The sequence below is a fragment of the Haliotis rufescens genome, unplaced genomic scaffold (genome assembly GCF_023055435.1).
Source record: "Haliotis rufescens isolate VD_foot unplaced genomic scaffold, xgHalRufe1.0.p SCAF_6, whole genome shotgun sequence".
NCBI lineage: Eukaryota > Metazoa > Mollusca > Gastropoda > Lepetellida > Haliotidae > Haliotis > Haliotis rufescens.
In genome coordinates, this window is record NW_025964334.1 from 23,735,060 (window position 1) to 23,759,137 (window position 24,078).

At 38.8% G+C, this 24,078-nt stretch overlaps 2 protein-coding genes across 3 annotated transcripts in view; both read left to right on the forward strand.

Moving 5' to 3' along the window:
* Nucleotides 1-348, forward strand: part of LOC124111281 (CD82 antigen-like) — a 56,218-nt gene extending 55,870 nt beyond the window's left edge. The window contains exon 9 of the mRNA XM_048385713.1: nucleotides 263-348. Within this exon, the coding sequence (XP_048241670.1) occupies nucleotides 263-319 (57 nt within the window). The 3' untranslated portion in view covers nucleotides 320-348. The remainder of the gene's footprint in view (nucleotides 1-262) is intronic.
* A 6,686-nt stretch (nucleotides 349-7,034) lies between these two features.
* Nucleotides 7,035-23,697, forward strand: LOC124111282 (CD82 antigen-like). 2 transcript variants are annotated; one of them, XM_046470931.2, is made up of 10 exons: nucleotides 7,047-7,191; nucleotides 8,419-8,493; nucleotides 15,936-16,010; nucleotides 16,322-16,531; nucleotides 18,157-18,231; nucleotides 18,689-18,799; nucleotides 19,389-19,451; nucleotides 19,839-19,922; nucleotides 20,549-20,632; nucleotides 21,829-23,697. In XM_046470931.2, the coding sequence occupies exons 3-10, from the start codon at nucleotides 15,945-15,947 to the stop codon at nucleotides 21,883-21,885; spliced, it is 750 nt and encodes a 249-aa protein (XP_046326887.2). In that variant the 5' UTR covers nucleotides 7,047-7,191; nucleotides 8,419-8,493; nucleotides 15,936-15,944; the 3' UTR covers nucleotides 21,886-23,697. The 2 variants fall into 2 exon arrangements, with proteins under 2 accessions (XP_046326888.2, XP_046326887.2); XM_046470932.2 differs by lacking the exon at nucleotides 8,419-8,493 and having other exon boundaries at nucleotides 7,035-7,191.
* The last annotated feature ends 381 nt before the right edge of the window (nucleotides 23,698-24,078 follow it).

Sequence of the window (24,078 nt, forward strand, 5' to 3'; positions counted from 1 at the left end):
TCGCAATATTTAAACAATGATGCGAGTAAAACAATCACTTACGAAAAACATTTGCAAATTCCTACATTGAGATGTATTATGAAAATGATTATGGCAACACACTGGCAATAAGTCGGGTGAAGAAATCTATATATATCATAGACATTCTAAAAGATCACATAGTGATTTTGAAATAGTTTTAATTTAATGATAATTGTTTAAGGACTGACACAGGTTATACTTCCGAAACATTGAAGTAAGTTCTTGTTTTGGTTATTTTCAGATAATCGGGATCACTATTGCCGCGTGTCTGTGCAGAACAAGCGACGACGAGATATGATTTTGCCTTCACGTTTTGACTCTTCACAAGATAATAAGAAATTGGTACACATATTGACTCAGCAATCATTGATATATAGACATAAAACGAACACAATATCTCGTTTTTTTCTTACATAGTTAGGTAACGCGGAGATCGTTTAAAGATAGTCATCGAGTTATATGTATAGGCTGGAAGACCCGAAGTAGTACGTGGTCTTCATACACCACCATCTTCTTTCTGGACAAGATCCTGACTAAACGTATCTCTCAAAAGAATCAGCTTATTCGAACACATATTTTTGGTGCCCTGTATTTATTATACAAAGCTCACAACTATGCCGTTAATGAAATGGCAACTCGCTGACTACATTTAAGAATTGCTTTCTTGATTTAAAGGTTCGGTGAATGTCGATAACCCCACGTTGCATATGTTCAGTTGAAACGAACCAGTCACCACAAGTTTCAATTCAATATCGGCTGTCGGGTATTCCAACACTATATGTACATGTTACTAATGAACAGCACTGAACCTCATTTGCTTTAGAGTAGGTCATGCTTGTCGAAAAAGGTGACTATGCTTGACATTAAAGGCGACTATCGGGAGAATCGGGTGGTCAGGCGCACTGACTTGGTTGATGCATGTCATCTTATCCCAGTTACCTAGATTGCGGCGTTAAACAACACACACAAACAAACACACGATGTTTTGCATAGTTTTACTGAATGTTACGATTTATCATTAGGTTTTCCATCTCAAGAGTCAGGTGTGAAATAGATATTTTTTATGTGTTTCGTATATATATATATATATATATATATATATATATATATATATATATATATATATGTTTGCTGTTTATATGTTTCCTCGTCGTTTTAGTTGTTTTATTCAAAATGTTATTATTATGTATTGGTTCAGTTCGTTGTTATTTTTTTATCACAACTGCAAATATGTATCGAATATGAAATACGACGTATGTGTTGTAAAATCTATTCTAAAAGAAAAATCTACCCACCCACCCCAAGTATTTCTATTTATATACCTAATTGTTTCATTTTTAAATGACATACACAGAATTTAACATACACAGACTGATATTAGCTCTCATTTCAAAACTACATGTAAGGCTAAGTAAAAACTATCATTATATGTTTTCGCCAACATTTAAGAATTTCCTTCTATTATTTTTACTTTCATGGAGGAATATCCATTCAAAACACGGTCTGCATACTGTGCAAATCAGCGCATTACTATTGTTGATTTATGACGAAGTTTAATTGATCAACACTACCGCTTTTTATTGTGTTATGCAGCCGTTATTTTATGAAAAAGGACTATTGTTTATTTTTGGAAATATTATATCAGTTACGTGTTTATAGTAATGTGTTTTCAATAACTTGTTTATTTTGTAGATTGTGAAGATGCTTTTGATTTACATCCTTATATGCTTCTTTATGAACCAGTTATGAACTTTGCATATCATTGTAATAAAACGTTCTTTGTTTACAAATAACAAATGTCTAACAAGTACGTATGTGTCGTATATAACAGAGTGCATTATTAATGAGAGATGCTTGTTATGTAGGAGATGCATTGGTTACAGTTGGCACATTGCGTTTGTGGTGTCAAATGGTAAACCCTTTTCACAACTTGGATAACGACGGGCCTAGTCGTCTAAAGCGTCGAATTTTGCCGTACAGAGTGGCGCCCCATGTACGTGGCATAATAATGGTTGTAGGTTTATCACTACCATACCCGAGCTGCCTTATGAAAGGGGAATGAGTAGTGGTGTCGTTTAAAGACACGCTATTCGCCTCGTGAAGCTCAGCGACTGACCATTTGATATTCGCGGGGGTGGGGCGGTGAACGGGATGTGCTGGGGGTGCTTGGATTTTGTGTCGAGATTATCTATTTTCAGCTACAGCCACCAAACCAGATATATATTTTTTATTTAGAACTATGAGCCTGATTTTCTTAAAGAAGACACATTGCAATAATGTAATTTTTGTGGCAGGCAATTTCATTATTTTCACCAGTGTGAAGCATAATTTTTTTTTCAAGAATCTTCGTGGACAATTTCTTTCTTTCAATATAATACCAAAATGATTCAATTATTCACCCTCATTTAAAATTAGTTTGTAAAGCATATTATTATTATTATTGTTGTTGTTGTTGTTGTTGTTATTATTATTATTATTATTATTATTATTATTATTATTATTATTATTATTATTATTATTTTATTATTATTATCATTATCATTATTATTATTTTTATTATCTTATAGATATTGAAATCTAAACTTATAAGCTATGTATTATTTTAATAATAAAGAATGTGCACACAACCTATTTGAAATGAGGTTATACTTCAACATGTCGTTTCAATTTAATCCAAAGAGACCTGATAACATTCAATCATGATTAGTTCAAAGCGAACATTTATTGTCGTCATAATATATAAATATATTGAGTCACACGACTATACTGCAAAATGTTGTTTCAATCAATTCCAAACGGAGAGCTGATAACATACAATGATGATCGGTTCTGAGGGAACATTTATTGTCGTCACAATATCATTCTATTGATATCATTAATCGTCCGTTGACATTGATTTCTGTTTTGGCATATAGCTTGTATGATGTACATCCAAACAATCAAACAAACTTGTGAAGAGTCTGTTTGACCACATCAACAGGAAGTACACGCATCATAACATCACACACCTGACGTATTTATTTGGGTACATATTGCAATCGATCATGTACGATAGTAAACACACATACGAACATATACCCAGAGTCATAAAGACCATAGAAAACGATACAACGCATTTCCCCCCAGAACCACGTGTTATGTGGGCATCGGCTCAGTGTAAGGGAGGTAACTCCGTTAAAACTGTCATTTCTTGTCATGTGTAATAGAGATGTTGTGCACTAACATGTATGTAATTGCAAACATGCCTTTTACATTGACTGAGTGAGTTTGTTTTTACGCCGCTTCGAACAGTATGAAGGAGGAAGGTCCGAAGTAATTCAGGTGTTAAATCGCATATGAGCAAGAGTAGGGTGATGACAAACAACGAAACAGATTCAGAGTCAGACAGGATTCGAAACTACCATCAATTGTTTGTGACACGCCCCAAAGTCAGTCAACTCTCTTGCCTCGAGAAGATGATGTTGTAATGGATGTTGTCTGACTTTATGCAGAGTGAGTGAGTTACGTTTGGCGTTTCTGTTCGAGATATTCGAGGAACATCACTGTGAGGGACACAAGATCTGGGCTCTACATGTACATATTATACCCATATAGGAAATCCGACGTAAACGAGCAAAGATTTTACCACTAAGACAACGTGTATACTCCTCCATTACTTGACGTGTGAGTGGAAGGTGACATTATTGTGGACCTCTTCCTTGTGGCCTGGGGGGAACGGGTGGCCCAGTCGTCTAAGACGCCGCGATTCGCTGTGCAGAGTTCCGTCCCTTGGGCACGCAAAAAATCTATGATTGCGGGTTCGAATCCCGGTTCGCACCGATTATGTTTCTAGGTTTGTCAGCACCATACCCGTGCCCGTGGGTTTCACCGAAGTGGTAAACGTCTGTGACCTGCATCACTTCGGGCTTTCCTCCCACATTAAGCTGACACGCCGCGATATAACTGGAATACTTTTAAAAGCGGCGTTAAACCAAACTCACTCACTCACTCACTCACTTATGGCCTGTTTTATTCAATCACATTTTCCGCTCCTGATTTGTCAATTGGTTTAGCTCTTTTGATTTTGAGTTTACAACTGCAGTTATTCCCGTGAAGATTCCGCGGCTTCGACTTGGTCCTCAACAACCCTTGCTTATCGTGAGAGGCGACTATCGGGATCGGGTTGTCAGGCTCGTTGACTTGCTTGATGCGTGTCATCTTATCCCAATTGCGTGGATCGATGCTCATGATGTTAATCACAGGATTGTCTAGTACAGATTTGATTGTTTCCAGACCGACATCATACAGATGGAATATTGCTGAGTGCGACTTTAAACAACAAACAAACAATTGCAGTTGTCATCTAATGACTGTTCATTGTATCAGATAACACTCCTACGTTGCTAAAGAAATCATTCTCCTTCACCAAATGACCTGTAAATGGTGCGTCTCTTACTCGTCTTTGAATCTGATGATCGTGGGTTCGAATCCCCAACATAATTATATTTTTGTTGGCACCAGTGTTCCTGAGTTTCTCCAAAGTGGAAAACGCCTAAAAGAGCTGCATCACTTTTCCTCCAACATTAGTGAGTGAGTGAGTTGGGTTTAATGTTTAACAGTATTCCAGTTATATCGCGGCGTGTCAGCTTAATGTGGGAGGAAAGCCCGAAGTCATGCAGGTCTCAGACGTTTACCACTTCTGTGAAACCCACGAGCACGGGTATGGTGCTGACCAACCTAGAAACATAATCGGGGCGAACCGGGATTCGAACCCACAATCATAGGTTTCTGGCGTGCCCAAGGGACGGAACTCTGCACAGCGAATCGCGGCGCCTTAGACGACTGGTCCACCCGTGCCCCCTCCTCCAACATTAAACTGACACGGCGTAATATATATAATACAAATACTGTTCAAACCAATTCAGTCATGATGGAGTATCTATAAACAGCTGCTGACGTCATTTCCTTTTCGAGGTTGAAATTGGTGCATTGATTAATTAATTGTTATCAATAATGTGAATATAACCCCAAACGTTATCACATCTAGTTGTTTCTAAAGATTATAATATTTTGTTGTAGGATATAGTACAGGTACGTTATTATGTGGATGTTTCCGAAATACAATCTATCGAATATGGAAAAGAACACATACAAATAGGAAACAAATTTGAATGTCAGCTGAGCTCCTCACAAGTTGGCCGTACATACCTCATAAGGTAAAAGAGACACATTTATCTTTGTGTACATGTGTCAGATAAACTCCTCACAAGTTGGCAGTACATACCTCATAAGGTAAAAGAGACACATTTATCTGTGTGTACATGTGTCAGCTGTGCTCCTCACAAGTTGGCCGTACATACCTCATAAGGTAAAAGAGACACATTTATCTGTGTGTACATGTGTCAGATAAACTCCTCACAAGTTGGCCGTACATACCTCATAAGGTAAAAGAGACACATTTATCTGTGTGTACATGTGTCAGATGAACGCCTCACAAGTTGGCCGTACATACCTCATAAGGTAAAAGAGACACATTTATCTTTGTGTACATGTGTCAGATAAACTCCTCACAAGTTGGCCGTACATACCTCATAAGGTAAAAGAGACACATTTATCTTTGTGTACATGTGTCAGCTGAGCTCCTCACAAGTTGGCCGTACATACCTCATAAGGTAAAAGAGACACATTTATCTTTGTGTACATGTGTCAGATAAACTCCTCACAAGTTGGCCGTACATACCTCATAAGGTAAAAGAGACACATTTATCTGTGTGTACATGTGTCAGCTGTGCTCCTCACAAGTTGGCCGTACATACCTCATAAGGTAAAAGAGACACATTTATCTGTGTGTACATGTGTCAGATAAACTCCTCACAAGTTGGCCGTACATACCTCATAAGGTAAAAAGACACATTTATCTTTGTGTACATGTGTCAGCTGAGCTCCTCACAAGTTGGCCGTACATACCTCATAAGGTAAAAGAGACACATTTATCTTTGTGTACATGTGTCAGCTATGCTCCTCACAAGTTGGCCGTACATACCTCATAAGGTAAAAGAGACACATTTATCTGTGTGTACATGTGTCAGATAAACTCCTCACAAGTTGGCCGTACATACCTCATAAGGTAAAAGAGACACATTTATCTGTGTGTACATGTGTCAGATAAACTCCTCACAAGTTGGCCGTACATACCTCATAAGGTAAAAGAGACACATTTATCTGTGTGTACATGTGTCAGATGAACGCCTCAGAAGATATCGCATGTACCTCATCGTGTAAAGGAAACACATTTATCAATTTGTACATGTGTTTGATGAATTCCTTCAAGATGTCGGATGTACCTCAAAATGTAAAGGAGACACATTTGCCTGTGTGTACATAAGTCAGCTGAACTCCTCACAAGATATTGTATATACACTCAAACAAAGAAAATGTGAGTGGGTGTTTTGTTTTTATATTTCGCACAGATTCTCGTTATATTATAGTGTTTTTCAACCCCATTCTGTTGTTTCTAAGCAGAACAGAGGCCGTGGAAGATGTATCGTTACAAGGCCGTTGGATAATGTATCATGTGATACGAAAAGGGTCTTGTTCATCATTAAATACATAGAACGAATCCTTATAATTTATCCCGTACACATTTTAGATAGTGTACGGTACACGTATACTTCGAACACCAATCTTTCTGCGGCTTTTTATCCGACTGCAAACGTGCTTATGAAATGGTACTTTATTTCCCCAGGTACTTGATTGTCCTACGGAGCCATAAAACATGTCTATTTCAACCTCTCAGGTATCTAATGCCCAACAGCAAATGTGTCCATGTATTACATTCAACCACCACACATACATGCACTGAATCGATAAGGAAAACCTACGCAATTCATTTTACACGATACAACGGTAAATGCAACACACATCACTCACCATATGATTGATTTATTGGGCTCCCTTTGTCGTATTTGCACTGTTCAAGTTGTTATGTGAACAGTTGATCATTGATTATTTCACATTATATACCTCATCTCGCTTAATATCGTGATGGTTCATACACGCCCTGCAATATACCACGACAACATATGCGGTTAAATGGCGGTATAAATTTATTGCGTTCTACCTTGCGTCGCTAGTCGTGCGGTGTATTGTTATTTGCATCGAGAACACGGAGTGTACTGGCAGCACAAACAGGTGAGATAGCTGTCGCTTACAGATCATTCCAGTGGTCAGGTCTTATCTGTAAATGGTTCGGGTTCCTTCTATGAATTTATAAATGGGTCAACATTTTCCTTGTGTTCAGTGTATTTGAATGCAAGATTTTGAATAGTGTTCTGTAACAATGTAACCTTTGCGAATAGGTCATGTGTAGTCAGATCCTCTCAGAGAAATGAATAGGCTCTTATACATTTGAATAACGTTCCTCGTGAACATTGTTGTTGTGTATTTGAATATTAGTTCAAAGAAATTTTTTGTGTTATGATATCACTTTTGACGTGAATTCACCGTTCCGTATATAAGTGTGGTGGACGTTTACATTATCTGATAGCATATAGATATACAACATTGATGAATAATGAAATAATAAAAGTAGTTCAAGTCAGCATAAAGACAAGCCTGATTGCACGATTTTATATTCATGCAATTTGTTTCAAATGCTTTTGGTAAAAACAAAGTCATTTATAAACCATCATGATTAATGGTTCTTATGAGTAGTTTCGTCCCGAAAAGATTTCGGTTTAGAATTGGTCTTCAGAAACCCATGCTTGTCGTAAGAGGCGATTAACACCCATGTCATCGTATCCCAACAGCGTAGAACGATGCTCATGGTGTCAATCACTGGATTGTCTGATCGAGATTCGATTATTTACAGACCGCCGTCATTTAGCTGGAATATTGCTGAGTTAGGCGTTAAACAACAAACAAGACACATAGGGTGTTTCGTCAACATGAACACCATGGGGAATGGGCATTTTTAACAGTTACCTCGTTTGGATGTACAGGACAAAACATGTTTTTCTTTCGAAATGATATGAATGTTAAAGTTAAAAAATGTACAATATCAGCACTTTAGCAGATTGAATACATTTAATACAAGAGTAATCCCAAAACGTTTAACGTCATAACTGTTGATAGTGCAAAGGGTACAAATGGTTGACAAGCACAGCCCGTGAGCAACATGCACAGTTGCTTTACTTTCGAAGCCCAATACAGACATGAGCAGGCCTCATGAGCAGGCCGCCTGTCTGACTATCATTGTTTACTGTATGCAGAATTGATTCAGCCTTACTTATATAATAGACATATGGTCTTGATAAAGACAACTCTATACTGAGATAGTATCGACGTATGAGCCTTTTGACAAGCCGAATAGAACCAATTGTCGCCAAATATTGATTCAGTATTATATTATTTATACAGGAGCAGATGTTATCACCGACTGTAAACGAGAGCGAATATGCCATTATGGTAGAAGTTTAAAATTGTTTACTTCAGGTAAGATTACAGAGTTACAAATCTCTCATACCCTAAGCTCTCAAAATATTCATTTTCTGATTATATCAACGCAACTTGAGTCCTTAAATTCTATTTCATGGTCAGATTAGTTTTAGCATTTGAAATAAACTACCTTTTTTCCAATGATCACCTCAGAATTGTAACTGTATAAATGTTTTTTTGTGAAAAGAACATAACTACAAGACGCACACCATTTGGTGATTCACGATTTCAAAAAGTTTGAGAAATGTATCTCTCTAACATGTGTTTATGCAATAATCCTATAATGTAGGTTTGTCATTTGAAACGTACATCTCTTCTTGTCTGTACTTGTTCCGAAAAAAGAAAAGAACGTTGATCAGTATATAGCTTCAGATAACTACAAAGATTGAGAATATAATATGTTACTTTGTCAGATGATTCATAAGGTGATAAGAGAGATAAATTGTCCAGCAAATGTATTACCACATCCTTGTGTAAACTACTAACAATAATTCTTGCAACCATAAAACAATGCCCAATAATATACTGTCAGAGACTGTATGAGACAAATAGAGTTAATCACTCATGAATCTTGCTATAGTGTAAACATGTAATTGAAGTGCACAACTATCCCTTACGATAAATTGACAGAGAAATCACAGTGTCTAAACAATAGGGTTTGTACCAATATGGATTCGGAAATTTAATCATATTACAGTTATTAATGAATGTAAATTGTCAATTTGCTAATATTGAAAGAAACTCTATACAGACATGAATCTTTAGCAGGTTGTTGGCATTCATCAGAAACAAAGGTAAGCCGGTTATCAGGTTTCCACCACTTGTCTCTTCGAGGACTAATACCATTCTGAAAGTCATCACAGGTGACTTCTCTATTGTTCACAATAACAACCCTCGTCATTTATTCAAATATGGACCAAAATATCGTGAGCAGCATCCTTCCAATTGGTATCATAACTTTAAATAATTATGATTGCTTTCGAAGCATATGCCCAAAAAGGGCCAAAGGAAAAGAGAAACTCCTTTGAATTTCTTTTTGAATGAGTTAAGTCAGTGCATGATGTTGGAAATTGGTAGAATGCACAAACTGAAAAAGAGGAAACGCAGTTGAAATAAACCCATTCAGTCCCAGCCAGCTGTCATCTGACTGCCCTACCTGAAACGTGTGTAGCTGTTCCCAGCCATAAGGCCTCAACTAACATAACGATTAACCATTGTTATCTTATTACTTTTGTGTTCTTACAGGTACATATAAACTAGTGTCCAAAAGAAACGATACCACCTGTTTGCAACGACATAAAAGAAAAACTAAACAATGCAGAAGTTTAGGATTGGTGTTATGCTTTTGAGAAATCCTTTCACAACATCTGTACACAAATTTCATTTCAATAAAATCTGTACAACCAATATGACAAGCCTTTAAAGATGGGTGGGGTCGAAAAATGAACATTTCGTTAGAGCACTGATCACAGAAACAACGGGAAATGTCACACCACACGTCTCAAAGTCAAGTCAGTAGCGGGTATGCCCACCGTGAGCATCAATACAAGCAAGAACACGCCTACGGACTGATGACGTCAAACGTCTGATGACGTTGGGAGTGATGCGTTGCCATTGAGGCTGGAGGCACACGGCGACGTCGGATTTACCGATCGAGGTGGTCCCATAAGTGCTCGATGGGATTCATGTCCGGTGAACATGCGGGCCATGGCAAAACCTGTACGTTGGCGTTGGCAAGGAAGTTCTGTGTCAATCTTGTTGTGTGTGGCCTTGCATTGTCATGTTGGAAAAGGAGTCCACGAGGCTGTTGCTGAATAAAGGGCACCACAACAGGCCGTAGGATGTCATCAAGATAACGCTGTGCATTCAGGTTTCCACGAATTACGACAAGCATCGTTTTGACTTCACCACATATGCCGCCCCAAACCATTAACCCTCCACCTCCAAACGGCCGGACCTGTTGGATACAGTTAGGCGCCAAACGTTCACCAAATCGTCGGTATACAAGCTGCCGTCCATCGTTTCTGAAGATGAGGAATCTGCTCTCATCAGAGAACATAACACGTGCCCAGTCCCGCCGTTGCCAACGTCGAACTCGCCTGGCCCAGATCAGTCTGTTGTTCCGGTGTCGAGGCGTCAGGAGCGGTCCGCGGTAGGGATGACGTGGCCGGATACCATACTGCCGTAGTCTCCTGTAGACGGTCTGTCGACTGATCCTGTGTCCCAGTGCTGTAGCCGCCGTGGACGTCGCTGTTACGGTGCGGTTCTTCAGGTGTAATACCCGGATGTAACGATCTTCACGGGGCGTGGTTACTCGTGGTCTTCCACTCCTGGGCCTGTCTGACGTCTGACCTGTCTGACGTAACCGCTGCATCAACCTGGTGATAGTGATGCGTGCGCAGCCCAACCTTCTGGCGACGTCGACGTGTGACGCTCCTTGTTGGACCATTCGAACGGCTCTCTCTCTCTCGATGGCAGTCAAACGTGGCATATCTTGTGTTCTTTTTGTTGCTGTGATATCAACGTGTCTGATCAGCCGTTTTATACAGTTTTTCTGCACGTGCAGAACATGCTAGAGAGGGAAATGTCACTTTCACGAAATTCACGTCTTTTCCCGGAAGTGATCACGTGTTCCCGGTATTTTTTATCGACTATGCTGTGTTTGGGATGTGCAATACGAATTGGCATGTTTTCATACTTGACAATTCACTTAGTAAAAAACAATTTTGAAAATAAGTTGGTATCGTTTCTTTTGGACACTAGTTTATATACATGGATACTGAACAACAAAAGTTCCTGTGACATTGACTAAGATATAATGCAAAGTTGATTTTTACCAAATCTGAAACAATTTCGGTTTGTAACAGATAAAAGACTCCCGTAAGTGTTCAAATGGTTTAATTTGCCATACTGACTTCAGAAAATGAGGGATTTCATAAAAGACATGAACACGTCAAAATGTCAATTTACAAATCAATAGCGTGTGTGTCCTCCTCTGGTTGCGATGCAAGCAACACATCTTCGTCTCATGGAATGGACTAGGAGTCGCACAAAGTCCTAAGGGATATCTGTCCATATCTACTGGAGCATGTTTCGAAGTTCCTGGAGTGTCTGTGGAACACGTGGTTGACGTCGAAGGCGCCGATCCATCTCATCACACATGTGCTCGATTAGTGAGAGATCAGGGGAGCGAGCCGGCCAGGGGATGACATTCACGTTGTTTTGTTGAAGAGAATCCTGAACAAGTCGTGCAATATGTTGAAAGGTAATGCCTGGGCCATGACGACGCAAAAACGGTAGAACAACGGGGCCGATGATCTCGTCGCGGTAGCGCTGTCCATTGGGATTTCCCTCTACCACTATCAAACGGGTCCTCTGTATTGCTGTTATCCCACCCCATACCATAACGCTGCCGACCCCGAACCGATCTTCTTCCATGCCACAATGATTGACGTAGCGTTCACCTCGACGTCTGTACACTCGAATCCGTCCATCGCTCTGGCTGAGGTGAAAACGAGACTCGTCAGTGTATAGAACTTGTCCCTACTGCATGGCCGTCTAGTGTAGACGCTGTCTGCACCATTGTAGACGTGCTTGACGGTGGTTTCCTGTCAAAATGGGACGTCTGGCGGGTTTTCTGGCGACAATCCCTGCAAATCTGAGGCGACGACTTACGGTTTGTGAAGATATTCGTCGAAGGCCAGGGATGCTTCTTGCAGTCACTGTCGCTGGCTGGAATCGATTTCGTAGGTGTGTTGTTCAAATCCAGTTGTCTTGTCGATTAATGGTTACGCGTGGCCTGCCCCTCTGAGGATGGTCTCTGACTGCATTTTTCTGTTGCCAACGTTGCCATAAAAACCAAATGGTGTTTCTTTGGACGTTAAATTGTCTTGCACCATCACGTTGACTCGATTCTGCTTCAAACATATCAATCATTATGGCTCACAGACGCTCATTTTCGGACAGGCGTGGCATTTCGTAATGTTGAATAATTGCGTAATTTTGTTGTTTTTCTGAGTGGTTGTTGTCAGCACGATGCTAAACGATGCATATGGAATCCCGTTAACGCACATGTTTTTATACCCATTCTTGGGTGAAATGCATGGGCTTGCATAAAAGTAAACTTTTGCATGGAATGCATGCTTTTCTGTAGCAGTTTTTTTACTTGTTTCCATATATGTACTACAATATTGAAAACCAAACTTTACTTGTTTGAAAAATACACTCAAATATTGGTGACACAGGTACTTTTGTTGTTGAGTATATGTTCTCCGCCTCATAGCATTTATTCACCTGATGAAGGAGTAAATATATACACCGAAACGTTGTGTTGACAGCCATAAATTTTCTTCCTCATGTGCATCACTTCTAAATACCTTTCAAAGACTTGATAATGTCTTATTTAAGCATCACTACATTAATTGTTTGATCAAAGAACTTGGTACAAGTGACTAATCAAACTATGCCACAAATAAGGTCAGTATCTTCACCTGGGAAGAAGTCTGCCAAAACCATGTATCAGTTCTATCAACTTAAAACCTGAAGACATATCCATTCCTCTTTTGTACCAGATGCAAAGATGGTTAGATTGCTGGGTCCAGCAAATGTACCACCAAATCCCTATCTCAAAGAAGAACTATAATCCTTAATGCAATGACGAAAGGACTTTCTTTATATTCACAGAAATTATTTGAGACAAGTGGAATTAATACCATGCTGATTCACAAAATACTGCTTGACGTTTTTCAGTCTCAGAAAAGAACCAAGTTCAATTCCGTCAAAATATTTAAATCTTTGTAAACCACTATCCCACATGAGGAAACTTCTTTCTGATCCCTGGAGCTTTTAATACAGAACGTGGTGACCATAGATACAGTTTTATATCTATCTTCACAGGTTCAGGGCAATTTGTCAAAAGATGAAAGCAAATGTCATCTGAAGTTTACTGAGAAAACAATATGAGAAATGCTGGACTTGACCAAGAAGTTTATCTTAAACTTTAGGTATATACATGTAGATGATTAGATATCGTTCAATAACTATCCAATAGCCAAATTCCTTCAAATGAGGAGGCAAGTTGAGAGACCACCTCCTCTGTTTCATATTTAGATCCATGCATGACAATTTAGAGTGGCAAAACACTCTCTACCATACTGTATGACCAGAGTGATAACTTTAACTTTCACAATAGTCAACTTTCCATTTATGTCGAGCAATATTCTTGAAGATCCAGCATTTGATGTTTACATTTCACAAACTTTGAGGTACAATCGAGCATGCTACTTCTGCCGAGATTTCAAAGAGCCCCCAAAGACTCTTGGTAAGAAGTTGTTTGATCAAGGTTGCAACATTCAAGGGCCCAGTAAAGCTTTCCAAAAGTTTTATAGCAGACATGTGGAGGACATTTCCAAATTTGATGCATCAATGACAGAAATGATGTCCGATGCAATTCCATATTTTGACAAGTACCATACCGTTGGGTCTTTTTCAAGTAAACAGATGACTTACCTTTGCATGTGTTTGTGACGGTTGCCACCGGTGGGACCGGATACGGTCACATTTTCGCGAACATGTTGACAACAATAACGGGTATTAAAAAGAGAAAAACATACAGATAGAGAGAAGGAGAGAGCGAGTGAAAGAGGGGGGAGATATCCGTGATATCATTTACTTCAATACTTATTTAAGTATTTTGCAGTAGAATAACGGTCCTTGAATATAGTAGAGTGCTGGATCATTCAGATCAAAGGAAAACAGACTAGAGATGAACACGAGCGAGCTCTTCAGCTTTGAATTGTTAAACGATAAACTAACCCCGCGTCCAGTAACAGCCATCACAAACATGCTTTTACTTAACTTTATTACGCGCAATTATCGGCGCGATGCTATCAAACAACATGGAGGTGTCTCACCTAGGCCTCCTTACTCACTGGCATCATATATATGAAAACCACTTGCATGAGTGGCGAGTTCTATCAGCAGAGGATGAAATTATTACGCTTTTCGCGAACATCTGGTGTCATCACTGATCTCAAGTGATCAATACACATAATTTTCACCACTATTTTGCCTTTTACGCCCAATGTAATCTGTTTGCCTGGCATTCAAGACTGAGTATTCTCTTGCGTTAATTCTCTTGCATTTCATTAAAGTATACAATAAGATTATGCAAATTTGTGTCAAAATTTATAATTATCAAATCTATTTTCCTCTCATACCTTCATGTACGATTGAAGTAGGTTACGAACGAAAATATCAGCCACCAATTACAGCTCAAACAGAGGTATTGCTCCGCTCCTGTGATATTAAACAGGTTCACTTTCCCACATCCGTGACATTTCTGCTGTTTAGTAGCGCATGATGCGTCTTACTTTAGAAATCCAGTAAACACCACCACATGCTGCCAACGCTCAACCATTCAATCGATAATCCAACTATTCCATATCTATTGTGATATTTACCTATGATATTTAACCACAACCGACGTATCACCTGAAACCAAACGATTTACAATAAACCCATGGCATCTGTGTGAAAGTACTCACATGGCAATAGGACCTCTGACTAATGTGTCCTAGCTTGCGATGTCCTCCAACAGACATTGGCTCATAAGGCATGGCGACTAGGACTAAGAACCAGGGCGGATCTGGACACAATAATCCTAGGACTAGCAACTAGAACACCGGAATTGTTTGAATGTAGAAAGTGTCGTTGGTACACGGATAGTCCGCCATGTATAAGTACACGTACCTATTCAAAATCTTTTTGACTATCTGGGTTTTGTTATTTGTCGTCATAACTTTGTTGAAAATGACCACACAGTAATTTTGTATCAAGCACAATTTAGACAATTACATTGTATACTGGTATAAGTAGTATAAGTACTTTACAAAAGCATATTTGCATTCATTGTAGCGTGAACGTGTGTCAAAAACCTCAGTTGTTGAGCCCATGCCCTGAGCCAGACAGCACAAACCCGATTTTTTCATTTTCTGCTTTTTCTCAAAACAGATTGGTTTCATTTGGTGTCATCAGGAACAGTGCTAACGCTGTGGGTTCTTCTTCCAGAACTGCATTATCATGGCAGTATAATTGTCGCTGTAGTTTCGATGAGGGTATTGGGGAGGGAGGGTATTGGGGAGGGTAGCCTTCCATAAACTGGTACCTCAGTTATAAATGAGTAGGGGCGGTGGGGTAGTCAAGTGATTAAAGCGCTCGCTCGTCACGTCGAAGACCCCGGTTCGATTCCCCACTTGGGTACAATGTGTTAAGCCAATTTGCTGTGTCGTGTCCCCCGCCGTGATATTGCTGGAATATTGCTAAAAGCGGCATAAACCCATACGCACTCACTCACTCACAATAAACGAGTGTCACAGCTATAGCGTTACCACCTTGTGCAAGACTTCACACGCTATGATTTTGTATTCTCTTCTTTACAGCCGGTAAAGATGGGGTTCAACTGTTGTGAAAAGACATTCAGTTGCCTCTTCATCTTCTTCAATGTCATCTTTTCGGTAAGTCATAAGAACATCAACATATTAAGTCTATCTTCATTGGAATTAGCATTGTTTAAAAGAAACATACATAAATATATAAGAAGTATCACTGCTCTTCAACACATATGTAACGACTGAAGAAAACGAACACTGTGCTTGCAATACACCTCAACGTTTTCGACATGTCATTGTATACCGTGATATACCTGAAATAATAGTTAAAGCGACAAAAAATATAATAGAGTTGGGTGTTTTTGAAATCCCTCGACATCCTATTACATGTGACGAATATATTATAGTATTCCTATTTGTAATATTGCATTTTACAGGTTTTGGGTTTGGGCACCTTAGCATTGGGAATATATCTCAAGGCTGACCCATCAGCTTCAGAACTACTAAATGTAGTGGAGATAGAAGATGGTGCACACTATCTCGAAAATAGTGGCTGGATCATTATTGGCTTTGGTTCTCTCGTGCTGCTTGTCTGCTGTTGTGGCTGTGTCGGAGCTTCCACTAAGAGCAAGTGCTTGTTGGGACTGGTAGGTACTATAATACAAAGCAGTAGCTATTGAAACAATACTACCAAAGTAAGAAAAATGCTTTTTCATAAAATCTTACATGGTGATTACCAAATGAGGTAAAGGTCTGAATGAAGTATCGTATTGGGGACGAGTGTCGTGTAATATATTGCTATTGTTCTTGTCATCTCCCGACGGGATTCCTGTTAGGAATAGTCACCTAGTGACCCATGCTTGTTGACTTAAAGGTGATATCATGGTCTATCTCGGTGCACTCACTGATTGCGCGTCATCAAGCGTTCATCAATGGGTATTCATTCACCCTTTTTGTCACGAAATATTGAAATAGGTTTCATATTAGGACATACACTACACGAGGGATTCATGTGTACGACATTATGAAATATTTCGCAGTAAGAGCTGTAGTTTGAAACCATGCCATGTGCCATAGGTCAACACATCTCTATTTTTCTCACACGTCTGTAAGATACTGGAGTGGCGCAAATCGCATACATTTGTGGGCTTGTGAATGTTAATGTTTAGCCAATGCAAGGAATATCAGAGCGACATTGAATCTTGTATGGCCTTATAATAATCGAGACCATTCAGCGGTCGGCATCAAAACTCGATAAAACAGTATCAACATGACCACACGCTGTAACTCCGTACACTCACTCGGGACTCATAGTAGGTGAGGACTCATACTACGAGATTATTGCACTTACGTGTACATAGCGACGTGCGTGCTAGTATGTGTGAAGCTGCATGTCTCAGTCTGGACTAGTGCCAGTTTGATACTACTAGCCCACTGGGATACCATGCCGCAGTTTAACAAGGTACCCCTATCAAGTTTATAGGCAACTGTAATGAAAGTTATACTGATAATTAGGGTGTGCAGACCCCATATCATTGGGTCTCATCATTGCCACTTGACGCTCACAAAATGAATACAGATTACGTTTGTAAGTTGACTTCATTACCATAATTACATCCGACTTCATGATTCAATCGACTGCCTCCGTGGTCTTGTGGTAGAGCGTCCGCCCAGAAAGCGGAAGGTCCGGGGTTCGATCCTCGGCCGCGTCATACCAAAAGAAGTTTAAAGATAGTAATTGTTGTGACCCTGTCTATCGCTCGTCATAAAGGGGCTAAAACAAGGACTGGTCGGCTCGTAGTCAGTATTCAATGTCTGAGTGGGGTATTCGTGTTAAACTACGGCATGGTATCTCAGTGAGCTAGCACTATAAATCGACATTAGACCGGACTAGTACAAACAGCCACACACACACACACACACACACACACACGTGCATGCACGTCGCTATATAAGTGCAGTAATCTTAAACCGAATTTTAACCTCACCTCATGATTCAATCCGTTCAACATCCATTTCAGTCCCGAATCGTTATAATGAATGTGTAGACCCGTGAAGTACAGGGGTTGAATAGGTCTTCAGCAAGGCCGTACAAGGCGACTATGCTTGTCGTAAGAGGTGACTAACGGGATCGGGTGGTCAGGCTCGCTCACCTGGTTGATACATGTCATCATATCCCAATTGCGTCGATCTATGCTCATAATGTCAATAACTGGATTGAGTGCGGCGTTGAACAACAAACAAACATAAATAAGTACCGTTTATGTTTCAGTACATCGCCTTTGCTGTGGTCATCGTCATTGGAGAATTAGCGGCCTTGGCTATCACAGTCATGTTAGTTGTGCGGGTACGTCTAACCTACGCATTATAGCACTCTGGACTGTTGCGTATAGAGAGGTCGAAACTAGCTACAATAGCAAGGGTACTGCTATAAACAAGGGTTTGTTGACAAAGGTTTTACATAACGCCTCTTCACATCAACATTATGATAAAATAACAGACCTGAAACATCACTTATATACTATTGGTGACGATGTGGATGAATCATTTTCAGAAAGAGTGACAGGTGACACCGGAGGGGTACGAGACGCCCACGTTTTCGCGAACACATGGTGTTATGACTAATTGATAACACATGCTTATCACATAGTCGGAATCGCATAATGAACTCTTTTTTGTAACAGATTTGTTATGATTAGTTCGACTTTATTCAAATATACTTTAATGGCGTTATCCTTGCCAGAATTCCATCCTGGCCTTGTTACGGAGGGTGGTATATTAAAATACGATCTATATTTTGTTAGATTGATGACGTCAACAGCTTCCAAGCCAACCTTACACTAAATGTACAGAACGAGTACAAGAAGAATACGACCAACGAGTTCAGAAATTCGTGGGACTATCTTCAAAAAACGGTAAGGGTTTTGTTATTTAGGAAGCAGCACAATATATGATATATTGCTCATTATTATTACTCTGAGTAACATTTTACTTGGTGCAGCAATTAGACGTCCATCCGCAGGCGTATGAAAATCCCCAGATAGAAGTTTCGAATACCAGATTCGCTTATGTATGTTTCCCCATACCGCTCCCGTATGTTCAACAAAGTCGTACACGACGAAGATACACCTTGACGTCACTTCGGGCTTTCCTCACACATTCAATAGGTCGTGATAAGAATATGCTGCGTGTACATATTGCTTTTCAGTAAATCTTACCTGGCACTGTTTAGTACAGCCCATTCACGTTTTCACTGCACGTCTTATGCTAATCATTCTCATTTGTGATTATCAGAGACGACAATGAAAATGCCATTTAATAGCTTTTCATGACCGATCCATTATGAATGCCAAACATTGTCATAGCTATTTCACATTGAGTCAGTTTAATAAAAGACATTTTTCCAGACATAAAAGGGTTGGAACAGACTGCAATTAACACTTCACAGTCGGATAATGGTGTGCTTTTCTTGTCTGACACATGTCCATATTTTTGTATTAACAGTTCAAATGCTGTGGTGTCTCCGACCACAAAGATTACGACACTGTGTACACCGGCACTGAGAAGGTGTGTACCATGCATGTTTTTTTCATGAATTAACTGCATTCCTTTGAAAGGAATTAATAATACATGTTTACCAAAAGCGGTATGGAAGGGCGTTTTGGGGGACTTAGCAAATGAAGCTACACTGGACGCCCCAAATACCTGAGCAAGTTCTTATTCCCTCTATCCCTTAAAATATTCATAGTTATATTGCATGTATGTACTTACTGATTTTACAGCTCACATGGTATGCAAATTTGCGATTGACGTGTATTGAAATGGAATTTAAAGAACGATGTAATTCTTAAAAGGGACAGCCCAGCATGAGTTTTAACATACGATGATGATTCAATAACATATTATAATAGGCTGGTTAGTCCTTCAAATGTTCACAGTTTACTGATCTTTCAGGGAAAATTACCAGCGAGCTGTTGTACCACCGAGTCGGCTAACGCAATAAACTCCACCGGGAACTGCCAATTTCTGTTCAAGCAGGTAAAACAACGGTGCATGTGTGATCTGGTGCATTTTCCCTCAGTTGTACAGAACACAAATAGGCATTTCACTTAAATTAACATGTATATATATATATATATAGTGTTAAGTATATATTCAAATATATATTAATATTATATATACAGTGTTAAGTATATTATATATATATTATAAATACGCTAAACTGTCATCTGCGTTGTATACATGTTAATAGATCTAGAGAGCTTTCACGTGATACAATCACGCATGTGGACCTTCATGTCTTCATTTTTAAGGAAAACATTATAATGGCAGGAACATTTAAGAAAAATGGTGTTTATTTATCAAACATACCCTGCAATCCATTCACACTGTTGAATCTTATATAAAGGGAATTGCCATTGAGTCCCATTAGTGACGTAAAAAAAACAAAGTTTCGTAAAAAATCGTGGATTATTTGTGAATAATTTGGAATTTGTCTCCGGATTATTCGCAAATTTACAGCAGAACACTATAACAGACTTTCGCATTGTAGTGTAATTACTATAACTTTTAGTATGTTATAAAGATACTAAACGGTCATCTGCATACTAAATATATGACTATAGAGCTTCAGCGTGATATTAATGCGCATGTGCATTTTCCAGGGATGCTTCCAACTGCTGAAGGAAAAGGTGCATGAATATAGCACCGCGCTCTTCATATTTGAAGCCGTCGTCATTGCGGTGACAGTAAGTATATATGTGTATTGTCAGCACTGCGTTCTTTATATTTGAAGCCATCGTCATTGCGGTGACAGTAATTAGCTATGTATTCTGACAGCACTGCACTCTTCATATTTGAAGCCATCGTCATTGCGGTGACAGTAAGTATCTATGTATTCTGACAGCACTGCACTCTTCATATTTGAAGCAATCGTTATTGCGGTAACAGTAAGTATCTATGTATTCAAACAGCACCGCGATCTTCATATTTGAAGCAATCGTCATTGCGGTGAAATTGAGTAACGTTGAATTGTCACAGCACTACCCTTTTCATAACGGAGGCCGTCGTCATTGCAGTTACATTATTTATCTCTAAATCTGAAAGATGCACGTGTCAACGTTTTGAGAAAATTACATTTTTTGCATTTTCATTTACACGTTAGGGACCGACTATTCAATATTCTGGGGGTTGCAGGGTGTCGGCTGGGATTTTGTATTGAGATTATATATTTGTTCAGCTGCAGCTACAAAACCAGACATTTTTTTATTTATAACTATAGGCGTGAATGGGTTTTTTAAAAGAAAAATACCTTGCAATAATGTAAATTTTGTTGCAGGCATCTTCATTTTTTCCAAGAATCTTTCGGGGACGATTTATTTTTTTTGATACAAACACACGGCCCACACCCCACATCCCACACACCCCTACCCAAACCCCAAAGAATATCAAATGGTCGGTCCCTTACTAAATTGGTAAGTATTCAGTTGTGGGAAGTTCCTCCGCTCTTATTACTCACTAACTGTGCCTTCATCGTGTCAATTCACATGTGTTACATTATATCTGTTAATATTGTGTTGCAAAGTTCGATACAAGGAGTTCAAAACTGTTCAAACCAGATTTGATACATAATATCACAGATTATTTGTAAAATTCATAGTTGTTGTATTTCATTTGTCAGGTTATACAGTCCAGGCTTGTGTTTTCTCTTTCTGCATTTCATTTGTTTGACATATCATATAAATTATCCACTTATTAATGTCCCACTAACTTGACAGTCTCCTCACAACCCGTTTCAAGAGAATCCAGTTTGTATAAACAGTCCAATTTGCGTGCGACAGCTGACTGATAGAACGGACATTTAATGTCGTTAATGCTGACTATTTCATTCAAAACTACGAAATACGTGTAAATAATACTTACACCTTTGCATTGATCATTTCAGATAATCGGTATCATCATTGCAGCATGTCTGTGCAGACGCACTGGTGAAAAAGTATAATCTGTGTTTCAACTTTCCCTACGAAGATCTGATGTTGTACAGAAAAATATGAAAAGCTTCTCAAGACACATGCATTTGAATGTGTAAATATTAAACACTAGGCAAAGTGCAGGCTGTTAATTAGAGGTAACGCCAGTGTTCGAACTTTCAATGACGGTTGTTTCTTTTCGTGATACCAGGAAGTGTAGTGTCCATGTTTCAAATCAGTTACGGTCAATGATTATCGAAGACTTTATATGAGGCGATATTCAGAGCACTGTACTTAAACATTACATTAATAAAACCTGCCGAAAAGTGGTAATGTTTAATGTTTTGTTTAAGTGCTACTCATATGTGTATTCATACAACATGCATCAGTTTATTTACCTGGAAGCGTTGTGAGCATCCATTTGTGAAAGGGCGCAATACACATGCACTTATTATTATATCATTCTTATCATGCCTCTAGTGTGATTAATGAAGGACGCTCTAATGAAAGAATAGAAGGGCATATGTTTGCTTTTATGACACCAAAGCAACTTATGAACCATTTTACTGAATTTGTGTTTGTGTTAACAAAGTATTCTCTTTTGGACATTTATAGTTCTGTTCATATGGTTAACACTTACATGTGCAGTCAAAAACCGTTTTGTCGAACCTTGATGTGTCGAACGCTTGGTCTCTGCATATTCCTTCTTTATTCATCATTTTCGGTTGTGTGGAATCCTGGATAACGAGAAGTGTTTACGAAGGTCCCGTCAACTTCGACACAACGATGTTTGATTATCTAAATAATACACATATCTCAAAGCATTTTTGCAGCCTTCTAAGGACTAACCCCATGGGAAACACTTAAATATAAAACGTTTTATCAACCGAATATCAATGCAATTATTGTCTGTGACGAGTTATATGAAAAGGTTTATTTTCAAATATAGTTTCCAAATATAAACGTCACCACAGTGCAAAAGCATAATGTGTGAGTCAGAACGTAAGACGTCAGAAGTTACAACATAATGCGTTGTATGCTCATAGCCACCGGTGTCTTAGGTACACGTTTATTCACTTTGATATGTATGTTACAATTTTTTTTTACTCAAATAAATAGATCATGTTATTTTAGTTTGTCCGTGTCTTACTGACTATAACATTTTAGCTGAACTGAGATTATAAACATTGCATTCGGACATAAACTATCATTAAAATCGAGTATTCAATATTATACACATTTGTCTGTGTTAGTTCTGTTTATTACTAAAGCATGAATTTCACACACAAGAATGTTTTTTTCGTTTTTAAGGTGGAGGTTTCGTCCTCAAACATTGGTGTAGCCATTATCATGAATAGTGTATCTTGTTCATTATAGAGTCACATAAAACTCAAGGGTATGGAGACATATTTTTGATAACCATTACTCAAATTAATTGTTTTGGCACAATTGTACTGTTTTGGCAATCAATAGTTGTATGTACAATTACAAATATTTATATCCAATTGTACTAATAAAAGCGATAAAACAATTTCCATAATCATAAGATATCTTACAAGACATTATTACTTGTTAGCTTTGAAGGTTGAAGATTGATTTTGTCGGAATCATTTTGTTATCTGAACTATATATAAGCCATTTATTTTTTCTGCAAAACATTGTCAGACATTTCAAGTTAGTTTTGTAGGTTCCGACTGTTTTGGTTTTGTTTTACTTCATCATGTCGGTTGTCACCTTTGTCGGATTCATCTTTATGTCTGAACTTCTTTCGTCGTCGTTAAACTGTGCATTTAACTTTGTAAATGATCTTTCAATATTTACGAATAAACATTTTCTGAAGAGAACTTGCGTGTCATAATTATTATGTATTTCAATAGAACAAAGCAGCTTTTCAGGATTTAAGAACAGACCTGGTCGACGCTCTTAGGGATGTTCAAGTGTCCTTAGAGACTTAGTTACTAATCTGCAAAGTTAAAGACCTTTGAAAACAGACACGCACTGTTAGAACCATGCATAGACACTTAAGCTACATGTTGACCGTTTTCTTATCACGGCCTCCGTGATGAATGCCTCCCTACACCATAACGCTTCCCCCTCCAAACGGAACCACTTGCTGAACGCAATTTTCAGCGTAACGTTCGTTACGAAGTCGGTACACACGGGCAGGTCCGTCAGCACGTCTCAGCAGAAAACGGGACTCGACTGTAAAGAGAACACGTCTCCAT